This window comes from Bufo bufo, chromosome 1, assembly GCF_905171765.1.
Source record: "Bufo bufo chromosome 1, aBufBuf1.1, whole genome shotgun sequence".
NCBI lineage: Eukaryota > Metazoa > Chordata > Amphibia > Anura > Bufonidae > Bufo > Bufo bufo.
Window position 1 is genome coordinate 112,893,543 of NC_053389.1, and position 12,461 is coordinate 112,906,003.

At 44.1% G+C, this 12,461-nt stretch overlaps 1 protein-coding gene across 4 annotated transcripts in view; it reads left to right on the forward strand.

The window, feature by feature from the left end:
• Window positions 1-4,512: 4,512 nt before the first annotated feature.
• The window catches only part of LOC120997727 (collagen alpha-1(XII) chain-like), a 91,454-nt gene continuing 83,505 nt past the window's right edge, over window positions 4,513-12,461 (forward strand). The window contains exon 1 of one of the 4 annotated variants that reach the window (XM_040428014.1): window positions 4,513-5,174. In XM_040428014.1, coding sequence (XP_040283948.1) covers window positions 5,102-5,174 — 73 coding nt within the window. In that variant the 5' untranslated portion in view covers window positions 4,513-5,101. The remainder of the gene's footprint in view (window positions 5,175-12,461) is intronic. The other 3 variants (XM_040428001.1, XM_040428006.1, XM_040427993.1) reach the window with 3 other exon arrangements.

Genomic DNA, 12,461 nt, shown 5'->3' on the forward strand with positions numbered 1-12,461 from the left:
TCCATATGTCAGTCTATCTTTTTGCAGAACGATGTCCACAAAATGCAGACCATGGACCCCCTGAAAACAAGGGGTCTGCAAATAAAATGCGGACCGCACACAGACCACATCCATATTTTGCAGATCTGCAATTTGCGGACCATAAAATGGGTACAGTTAAGTGTCTGGGGCTGTAAGGGGATTTTTTTAGTATTGATGACCTATCTTAGGATAGATCATCAGTACGTGATTGGTGGGGGTCCGACACCTGGCACCTCTGCTGATCCGCTTTTTGAAGAGACTCCAGTGAGCACCAAGGCCACCTCTCAGCTTACCCAGCACAGCACCATTCATTATATAATGGCTGTGCTTGGTATTGCACCTTGAATGGGACTGAGTTGTGCCTAGGCCATGTCACCCATGAACGTGATGTCACTGGCCTAACAGATGATCGGTGGGGTGTCAGGAGTTGGACCTCTAACCAATCATATACTAATGACCTATACTGAGGATAGGCCATCAGTATTATATAGAAACATAGACATAGAAACATAGAATGTGTCGGCAGATAAGAACCATTTGGCCCATCTAGTCTGCCCAATATATTGAATACTATGGATAGCCCCTGGCCCTATCTTATATGAAGGATGGCCTTATGCCTATCCCATGCATGCTTAAACTCCTTCACTGTATTTGCAGCTACCACTTCTGCAGGAAGGCTATTCCATGCATCCACTACTCTCTCAGTAAAGTAATTCTTCCTGATATTACTTTTAAACCTTTGCCCCTCTAATTTAAAACGATGTCCTCTTGTAGCAGTTTTTCTTCTTTTAAATATTCTCTCCTCTTTTACCTTGTTGATTCCCTTTATGTATTTAAAAGTTTCTATCATATCCCCTCTGTCTCGTCTTTCTTCCAAGCTATACATGTTAAGGTCCTTTAATCTTTCCTGGTAAGGCCCCTTTCACCATAGGCGTGCGCATGGGGTGTGCCGAGTGTGCCTGGGCACACCCTAATCAAGCCGACTTGAGGTTTACAATGTGCGGCACTGCAGGCAGCAGAGCAATACAGCTGATGCCTGAAATCTCCAATAACAGAGCTCTGTACATTACAGAGCTCTGTTATAAGGGAGGAGGCTGCTGATTGGCCAGTATCAGCTGGCTGCTGTGCCATTGGCTGATCCTCTCACACCTCCTTCTCTCGGGAGCTGAACACAGCAGCAGTAGCAGCTTCCTTTTCAGTTATTATGAAGACAGGAAGCGCGCCGCCCCTGCTGCTGCTGATGTACCAGGGACAGCATAGGAAGGGAGCCATCACCATGTGCCCAGGTGAAGTGCCCATGTGAAGTGTCCTGCAGGCTTCTAACTACTGCTGGGTGGGAGCTCAATGTGGAGCTTTATGAATTGAAAAACTAATAGCCAAGACAGAGGCTAAAAAAACCTGCTTCTGACCCTTATGTTAAAACATAACTTTCATTTGATTGCTCTGATACCTAATGGAAAAAAATCATTTTAAAAAGCTGCTGTCTCTCTAGATGACCTTATAGTAGTGGTAATATAGTCTCAAGGGTCTATAGAAGCAGCTACACTATTTTTACAGACCTTTGAGACTCTATTAACACTACTATTAACATAAGGTCATCTAGAGAAATTAGATGTTAGAGCAATCTAATGAAAGTTATGTTTTAACACCTAAAGGAATTTTTTTTTTAAAACCTACTGTTTCTTTAGATGACCTTATGCTGATAGTAGTGTTAATAGAGTCTCAAAGGTTTGCAAAAATAGTGTAGCTGCTTCTATAGACCCTTGAGACTCTATTATCACTACTATAATGTCATCTAGAGAAACAGCAGCTTTTTAAAATTATTTTTTTTCTTTAGGTGTTAGAGCAATCAAATTAAAGTTATGTTTTAACATAAGGGTCAGAAACAGGGTTTTGTTTAGCCTCTTGGTTATTAGTTTTTCTATGTAAGTTCTCTGGATCAATGAGATTTTTTTCCCCGTATGGTTTTATATGGAGAGCAATGTCCAGTGATAACAGAGAGGACTATACTGTATATTGTACGGGATGGTGCAGGGGTTATACTGTATTGTACGGGATGGCACAGTGGTTTTTATGCTCTTTAATGTGACAATTATCTTTAGGTTTTCCTATTGCCCACCTTTGATGGTGCTGTGCCCAGCTCTGAGCCGATCCCGCTCCGCAGCTGCCAAGGCTTAGAGGAAACACTGGTTCTGTCACCCCCATGCTGCACTTTTTCGCCCCATAAGATGCATTTTTTCCCCCAAAAGTGGGGGGAAAATGCCCCTGCGTCTTATGGGGCGAATACTAATCAAGTTATTAGTACCAGAGGGCCAGGAAGCGCTATACTCACCTCTTCCTGGTCCTCATGCGCTCCACTGTGAAGGCTGCGCACAGTGTGAGGCCGCGCTGTGACCTCACACTGTGCGTGCCCACACAGCATACTGTACAAGAGGATTACCGAGCGCGAGCGGTGAGGAGCGGCAGCGTTCGGAGCAGGAAAGTGTTTGTTTTTTTAATTTTATATGGGGCACGGGGGATTGATATGAGGCACTGGGGGCTGATATGAGGCACTGGGGCTCTTATCTGAGGTCTGATTGGGGGTCATTCACATTGGGGTCTGATCTGAGGTCTTATTGGGGTCTTATTGACATTGGGGGTCTGATTGGTGGTCTGACCTGAGGTGTAATGAATTTTTTTTTTCTTATTGTCCCTCTCTAAAACCTTATAGGGCGAATAGAGCGTCTTATAGGGCGAAAAATACGGTAAGTTTAAAAATGATTTCTTCTCCCTTCATTATATTGATAGTGCAGGTCTGTATGTATGTATACAGAGTGTATTTGTGTATATATGTGTGTGTGTATGTGTATATAATATATATATACATACATACACAGGTGCGTGCGCTGCGTCTGTGTTTGTGCTTTAGGGTGCACACCCTAATGCAATAGGCTGCGCACGCCTATGCCTTTCACACGGGCGAGTTTTCCGCCCGGGTGCGATGCGTCAGTTGAACGCATTGCACCCGCACTGAATCCGGACCCATTCATTTCTATGGGGCTGTTCACATGAGCGGTGATTTTCACACATCACTTGTGCGTTGCGTGAAAATCGCAGCATGCTCTATTTTGTGTGTTTTTCACGTTACGCAGGCCCCATAGAAGTGAATGGGGTTGCGTGAAAATCGCAAGCATCCGCAAGCAAGTGCGGATGCGGTGCGATTTTCACGCACAGTTGCTAGCAGACGATCGGGATGGGGACCCGATCTTTATTATTTTCCCTTATAACATGGTTATAAGGGAAAATAATAGCATTCTGAATACAGAATGCATAGTACAATAGGGCTGGAGGGGTTAAAAAAAAATATATTATTTTTTTTTAACTCACCTTAATCCACTTGTTCGCGCAGTCGGCATCTCTTCTGTCTTCTTTTGGAAGGAATAGGACCTTTGATGATGTCACTACGCTCATCACATGGTCCGTCACATGATCCATCACCTTAGTAAAAGATCATGTGACGGACCATGTGATCAACGTAGTGACGTCATCAAAGGTCCTATTCCTCACAAGAGAAGACAGAAGAGATGCCGGCTGCGCGAACAAGTGGATTAAGGTGAGTTAAATTATTTTTTATTTTATTTTTAACCCCTCCAGCCCTATTGTACTATGCATTCTGTATTCAGAATGCTATTATTTTCCCTTATAACCATGTTATAAGGGGAAATAATACAATCTACACTACAAGTAACCAAAACCTGAACTTCTGTGAAGAAGTTCGGGTCTGGGAACCACAGTTGGTTTTTTATCACGCGCGTGCAAAACACATTGCACCCGCGCGATAAAAACTGAACATCGGAACGCAATCGCAGTCAAAACTGACTGCAATTGCGTACCTACTCGCGCGGGTTTGCCGCAATGCATCGGGACGCATCCGGACCTTATCCGGACACGCTCGTGTGAAAGAGGCCTAAGTTTTATCCTGCAATCCATGTACTAGTTTAGTAGCTCTTCTCTGAACTCTCTCCAAAGTATCAATATCCTTCTGGAGATGGATTAAACACTCAGAAAACTCCTTTAACTATAATTTACTGGGTTTTTATGCTTTGACAAAGCTTTGTCCGACCCTCACTTTCACCCATCCCACCAATATGTGCATGTCCCGACAGTCGATATCAGAATAGGATGTATATATCAATATTATTTACAGACACGTCCATAGGCATACCTCAGGTCAAAAAGAGGGGCATTTATGGAGCAAAGAGGGACAGAAAGACTTGGGTCAAAAAGAGGGACCGTCCCTCCAAAAGAGGGACACGGGAGGTCTGCATAGGAAATATTTCTTGGCTTGTACTGTATAATAATTAGGACAATGATAATGATGTATAATGTTCAGAATATGATACCCTTTAATAAATCACATGATGAACATGGACCTTTAAATCACTTGACTTTGTGGTCGCAAGAACATTTTCCTCCTCTGAACATTCCCAAAATGACACTTGTTTCCGATGTTGTGATAGCAGAGAGCCCCAGGCTGCAGCATTTCACTCCGTGTCCACAGTTTCTACAAGTCCTGTACATGTGTATCCAGCTGTTGCTGTGTGTGAAGTCACCCAGTACATGAATACCTCCCTTCACTTACAGACTGGCTATAGGACCCTGCAGAATCCCTGCCCTCCCTGGTGTCTGAGTCCACAAAGGGTGTGTAGACTCTGAAAATCAAACTTTTGCTTTTCCTTCCATGTGGGGCACAAGGAGCCTTGGACGACTTTACCGCCTGTCTCTGCAGTTGCTGCAACCTGCCCCTCAAGACGACCTGCATTCTTGTCCTCACATGGTTAAAGCCGAAGTCATTGGAGAAAAACTTCTCATCTTCCCAAAGTGGGTGTAGCAGAGTTCTCCTGGCACTACAAAGACAGCTCCTGGGCAGGAAAGGGTGTCAGTCATGAAATTAAACTAGCCCCATAAGATACCCCAGGGATGAGATCCTTCCAAGAAGAAGAAGGAGAAGGAACCTGTGATGCCCCCTGCTGAAGAGGACTATGCCTGATCTGGAGAAGACGTTTTGGTAGCTGCAAGTTTTGCCAACCTGCACTTTGATATGTTTGTCTTGCTAGTCTTCTGCCTGCACTCACTGCTCTCTCCTGCCCTAGGACAGACTATCCCCGAAGCAGGTAAGTGTCCTCCTCAGGTGGCATTCATACAATAAGGTCACTGTGCAGTTCTTCAGGAAACCTGTCTGGTGGCATTATTACCCAGGAGAAGTAATCGGATACCTGTGAATAATCTCCTGAGTCCAGGGAAAGCAGGAAATAAATACACAAGAGTGGGAGTTGTGCTCCAGTGGTGTGAGCGTTGGGTTTCAGCATTCCTGGCGGCTTATCCCTGGGTAAGGATGCTGAGAGTTTTAGTTCTAAAGGAGCCGGGATGACTTTACGTCTGCCAATATTAATGTGAAGGAGCAGGGGTGTGACAAAAGCATTGCACATGTTGTGCCTTCTTTATAAAGTTGAAATGTGCTTGTGTGCCAGAGGTTTGTGCCAGTCCACCCCATTTCTATAATATATGGGATATTTTTGGAAAGTTTGGCACAAGCACATCAATATTCAATGCCATTCCAATGTTCACCGTGGAACCTATGATTATACATGTCCCCTAGGGAACCCTGTTATGATCGTATTTATTGTATGTACCGCTATCTGGCTAGAGGACTGGGATTACAGTAGGAAGCTGCGCTGCCTTAAACGCCACTGATGGGCGGTGCAAATTTATTAGTTTAAAAAAAAGTGCTCTTACTATATTTTTTCTTTTTTGCCCAGCCAGTTGGATGTTGTATCTGAACTGCAGATAAGGGCTCATGTCCACAAACGGAAGGGCTCCGTGCACTTGAATGGGGTCTGTGATCCGCATCCGACGGTCTGCACCACAAAAAAAGTAGTGCATGCACGGCCAGAAACAGTGAATGGGTCCGCATCCGTGATGCGGGGTGCACACGGCCGGTGCCCCGTGTATTGTCGGACCCGCCGTATGCGGGTATGTAGGTCCTTTAGTCCAATGATCATTTCATTTTAGGGGTGACGTGTTTTGCGGTCCACAAATTGCGGGTCCGCAAAACACGGATGCCGCCCGAGTGCCTTCCGCAATTTGCGGAACAGAATGGACTGCCCATTATAGAAATGCCTATTATTTGCAAATAAAATTGGCTGGCTCACAGTAATTTATTTGCAAATTTTATTAGATCCCCCTTATACATACAAAAAGCATTCTATGAATTTTTAAAATTTCTATACAAAAACACTATACAATTCATATATTGTTAAAACCTTATATAAAATGTGATGATCCAAGTCCCTAAATGCAAAGCTCTTGCATTTAAAAAATAGATTAAAACAACAAGCGGCTATATGATTAACGGGATATTTCCTTCTGAACAGGATTCTGGATATATATTGAATCATAGTGAATCACGGAGGTGTGCTGTCTGTGTTCTCCACGTACACCACATGTACCCATTTATTTTTTATGTGTTTGTCCACACATCAGTGGTTTTCCACTGACCATGGAAACCTGCAGTACTTTGGTCCGTGATGCGAACGAAACACGCCTATTGAAGTCTATGGGTCCATGAAAAACTACTGACACAACACGGACGGTCCATAGATAGGAAATTCTCTGGAAATGAATTTCCAGCTGAGCAGCGTCCATTGAACAACGATGACACACGGAGGGCAAAAAATTGACACATGGACCAATCATGGATTCTTCATTGATATCTTCACTGCTGGATTTTCCACAGACATGAAACGGACATGGAAATGTGAATGAGGCCTCAGGCTAGAGCAATACCTAGACTTTTTGTGGCACTTTTAGTTGGTTTTAATGGTCAAGTGCACAAGATTTCATACAAGTCATTTTACTGCTGTGGACTGCAGGTACAGCTCAACAGATAAAACCAATTAAAAGTGCAACAAAAATGTTAGGTATATAAAAAAGGAACTGTAAGGATTAAATGAATAGCTGGGCATTTAGGCTGGTTCACCTAGACCAGGGATGGCCAACCCGCGGCTCTCGAGCCTCATGCGGCTCTTTGCCTCTTCAAGTGCTGCTCTAGCGGTGGAGCTGGGAAGCAGTCAGACCAGCGCACTCTCCACCCCATGCTCAGATCTCCTTTCCTGATCGGGCACCGTTGCTACCCTGCAGGTCCAGTTCACTCGCCACTACGTCCTGATGCGCACAATGTCAGAACGTAGTAGGTGGAGACACGCAATATGACCTAACGCTGTGCCCACAGCGGAGACCGTGTCAGACCTGCAGAGTAGAAGGTGCTGAGCAGGAGCCCGGTGCCCGATCAGGAGAGGTAGACGATTTCTTTAAATTATAGTACTGAGCATAGGAGTCTGATCTAAGCATGGGAGGTTCTGATCTGAGCATGGGGGGATCTTGTCTGAGCATGGGAGTCTGGTCTGAGCATGGGATTCTGGTCTGCGCACGGGGGGGGGGTCTGATCTGAGCACGGGGGGGGGTCTGATCTGAGCACGGGGGGTCTGATCTGAGCACAGGGGGTCTGACACTGGGAGTCTGATTAGTATTGTCTGATCTGAGCATTGGGGGTCTTATTTTGGGGGTTTGATTTGGAGTTCTGATGAGGATTGGGGATCTTATCTTAGGTCAGATGAGCATTGGGGGTCTGATGAAAAATATTTTTTTTATTTTTTTCTCTGCTAATGAAAAATAAGAAAAAAAAACTCAGATCAAATGAAAAAAAAAAATTCTTATTATTTTTCTCCACTAAAACCTAGGTGCATCTTATAGGGTGAAAAATACGGTGACTCTTATGTAAATGTATAGCATGTGGCTCCTGGTAGTCATACTTTTTTATTTTTTGTATTGTATTGTAAGGTTGGCCACCCCTGACTTTTGATTGATTTTAAGTATTGAGCTACAGCCGTTGTCCAAAGAAGTAAAGGGACTTGTATGCAGTCATGTGCCTGCAGCTGTCACTCGATAGTTAAAATTAATAAAAAGTTCTACAAAAAGTCTAGGTGTCACTCCAGTCTAATACATACTCCCCATCAGTGGCGTATCTAGAAATGACTGGGCCCCCATTCCTGTGTCTAGTAAAGATCGCTCTCTCAGACCAGGCCCGGAAGCTGTTCCATCCGTCTATACTGCCACTGTATATAATTTCATTGTGTAATACTGTTGAAGGGGCCCTGACAAAATCTTTTAGTCCTCCTCCTCCTGGATGGGCCCCTTCTGGTTCAGGGCCCCAAAGCAGCCCCTTCCCCTGCTTCCCCTATAGCTACCCCCCTGTTCCCCATTTACCTCCACCTACATCCAATGCACACGTGCAAATCCCAATGCATGGTCAGCTGGCCACCATACCACATATCTGTAGTAGTACCCAGTCACTAGTTAAAAATCAATCAAAAGTGCAAAAAAAAAGTTTGTGTAGCCCCTCCCTAACCACCCAAACATTGAGGCATGAAATCTAAAACCCCTGCTCCCATTACGACTGTTGCACATTGATGGTGCTGGCTAAAATTCTGTTGTTACAGCAGTGGACGCGAGCCACCGCTACCCTGACTAATCTTGCCCAGTGGCCCAGTCCTGCCTCCTGCTGCCTTGCTTCAGGTGGGTCTGACTGCCAGGTCTGCTCTGTCCTTCCACACAGTAGGGCACATGCACACTCCTCCTCCTGCCCTCAAATGGCTAGTATGCATGTACCCTCATCTTCACCAGCCAATTGCTGTGGGAAGGTTCCTGAGTAATATGTCAGCTGTTAATCATACAGAGACTCCTCCAGGAGGTAGTGGCATGGTTATTGCCATGCAGCAAAGTTCAGATTCCTATACAGGGTTTAAAGGGTGCATATCAGCGGACCCGTAGGATTAGAACAAAGTCAGATCTGTTGGTTAATGCCACATTTACATGTCATTGTTTTGGTCAGTGATTTCTATCAGTGATTATGAGCTAAAACCAGGACTGGAGCCTCCACAGACATAAGGGAAAGAAATGCACCTGTTCTGGGTTTAGAGCCGCAACTGGTTTTGGCTCACAATCACCTATGGAAATCACTGACCGAACATGTGAATGAGGCCTAACACAGTGGTTGCACATCCACTGCCCTTACACCTGTGAAGTATTGTAGCTGCAGACACTTATGACCACTGATTAGGACACATGATTGAGATCTGCAATGTCTGAAAATGGCAGGGAAAAAACATTTATGCAAAGAAATATCCTAATATCTTTCATTATTCAAGTAGATACTCCAATAGGGTAACTATGAAAATAATGTATTATTATTGACTGGAAGGTTCTTACTCTAACAAAGTCACATAGATGAGTTTATTTCCCCTCACCTATGACAGCACCCATGTGAGAAGAACCTCCAAGCCAGGACATGAAACCTGTGGATATAAAAAAGTTCAGACCCCCACCACACTTCAGTTCAGGTTTCCTGTCCTCCAGGTAGGAAGTCCTGAAGTTCACACCAGGGGCTGGGGAAGGTCCTTGTCTTCAATACTGTAATGTAAACTATACCAGGGCAGCGTAAGCCTCTTGTGGGAGCCTCTTGTGGGAGCCGTTGGTCCGTTCTCCTCCATCTCTTTACCCAGTCCCCTGCTTTGTTGGGAGCCGCTGTGGACACTTCCAAGATAACCACGGCAGTTTCCAGGATAGTATGGGCAAGATTTCAGTGACGTCACTTCCAAAATCAAGTAATTTTATCTCAATTAGTTTTGCTCTCCTATGCCCCCAGATCATTGGGTGGTCAGCAACAAATTACTAGGCAACATGGATATCTTGTCCATAACCAAATAATAATAATAATGATAATGAATGCTCTGATAATATGTGTCTATCTGGTTTCTTGCTAATCAAACAGCTACTTGTAGCCTACTAAAGAGCCAGAGGGATCTGTGGACTTTCTTTGTAACCAAAGGATCTGAGGGTCATTGGACTTCATAATTACAAGGCACAGCCACAGTAAGGCCTCTAAGCTTCAGCAGAAAATAAACTTACCGTACTTGCTAATCACTTATTTCTAGTATTTAATAGGATTGTCTGGAAGGTAAATTTTTTTTTTAAACATTACGAAGTTCTTCACTTCCTAGTTTCCCTCAACACAGGAACTGTGACTGTTCTGCCAATCAGTGGCCATATCGGTGGCCCTCCAGAGATTGGTTAAGCAGTCATGAGGGACCAGAAAACAGAGATCAACGGAGAGCCTGGTAAGCATCAGAACAGTAACAGGGAACCTGGGAGGTGAGTATGGCAAGTCATTCTCATTATTTTAAAAATAGGCTGGTTGAACAACCTCTTTACCACTTTTTTGGGATTATTTTAAAAATAACCTATAATTCTTTGTACATATCAAGAGTTTACAATAAAATGAAAAGTACAAACATGTCTGTATAATTAAAGTGTGGGACCTTTGGAGGCCTCACGGTATTTCATTCCCAACCTGCTACTTTGACAGAATGAAACGTTCAGTTAGGCCTCATGCACACGACCGTGTCGTTTATTGCGGTCCGCAAACCGCGGATCTGCAAAAAACGGAAGACGCCCGTGTGCCTTCCGCAATTTGCGTAATGGAACGGGCGGCCCATTGTAGAAATGCCTATTCTTGTCCGCAAAACGAACAAGAATAGGACATGCTAAATTATTTTTTTTTGCGGGGCCACGGAACGGTGCAACGGATAAGGACAGCAGACGGAGTGCTGTCCGTATCTTTTGCGGCCCCATTGAAGTGAATGGGTCCGCACCCGAGCCACAAAAACTGCGGCTCGGATGCGGACCCGAAAAACGGTCGTGTGCATGAGGCCTTAGGTCCACATTTGTGACTAGGAATTTATCAACCACTAGTCCTCCCTATAAAGCTCTATCACTTAGGATGTAAACAGCTGACACTGGGCATTGGGCATGGAGACTTGTGGGCAGAACAACTCATAAAGCCCTGGACAAACAATCCCTTTGCTAATCTTTAGTAGTTTGTAACTTTGCAGGGGTAGTTACAACCAAGAATAGACAAGTCTAACTGGTTACTACAGAGCAAATATTTGGCAAACTAGCCGATTGATGGACCTTTGAAAGGGCAACAGTGCGTGTCCTTGAACTCTTCAGCACAACTCATTCTACTGCTAATTAAGGGTCCCTTCTCACGAGGCAGATTTTCTTGCAGAAAATTTTATGCACCTGAAAAACACTTTCGTTTATATGAATGGAGTTGTTTCGACAGGAAGCACATGGATTTGTGCAAGCTTCATATAACAAAACTGCCACGTCAGAAGGCACCTGAAGGGTAGCTCAACAAGTTGAGGATTACATGTGTTTTTTCAACTCTGATTTTCATGAAGAAATCAGTACAGTACCAACAAAGTGAATGAGATATGACAAATCTCATGTACTCTTTGCGCATCTTTTACGTGTGGAAATTGACCTGCTGTGTGGATTTTAACCCTTAGGCTACCGCCACCTTACATGTTGTTAAGCTTTGTAGTGTAAAAAATGAAAATAAAAATATTTAAAAAAATTTAAAAAATAAAATCATACCCTTTCCCCTGAATAAAAATAAACAATAAAAAAAAAAAACGGCCCCAAAGGTGTTGGGATAAACAGAGGAATTGGACCTCACAAGGCTGGGCCATTTTCCTGGGGATCGCCATTTTATCTTCTTTTGGATATACTTCCAGGTGGTTCAGAGGTTGAGCTGTCTGACTCTGGCTTCTCTGTTGTTGGTTTTTGGGATAGTGGTGTAAATAGTGAGGACCGACTCGGGTGTATTTTGGGGTTCCTTGTCTGCAGAGAAGGGGTTACAGTTCCTCTTGTTATCCTTTGAATATTGAATGCTTTGTTTGCCAAATCCCAGTTTTTGTCCAGAAACTGGGATTGGTTTTGCTACTCTGTATTTGTTATCCTCCTTATACAGGTGTGTTGTGTTGTAAATTTGTATTGCGATGGCCAAACAGGGGGGCACTAGGAAGGGAAAGTTGAAAAACATTCATACAGTATCTGTTTCTCCCTCATCTACGAAGGGGGAGAAATCTAAACAGCCTCTGATAACTGGCATAACAAGGCAGACTAGCTCTCCTAAAAACTTATCACAGTACGTGCACCACAATACGCAAAAGGAGAAATCAAGTCTCTCATTTCATAGTGAGGAGCTGGTTGGGTTGGGAACCTTGGGTGAAACGGCTGTTGATCTATCTATCTCGGGTGAGGCGGAGCTGGGAGCTAAGTCATCAGAATCTCAAAACTATCAGTCCAAGCAGGAGCAACCACCTAGTTTAAGTGATATCTTTTTAGAGATAAAAAAATGTAATTCCGCAATTTTGGATCTCTCCATGCAAATGGACGGCCTGAAGGAGTCAGTGGGGTTGCTTCGGGCTGATGTTCAGAAGTATAAGGAGAAGATGGTGGAAGTTGAGAAAAGGGTTACACAAGTAGAGGACACCTTG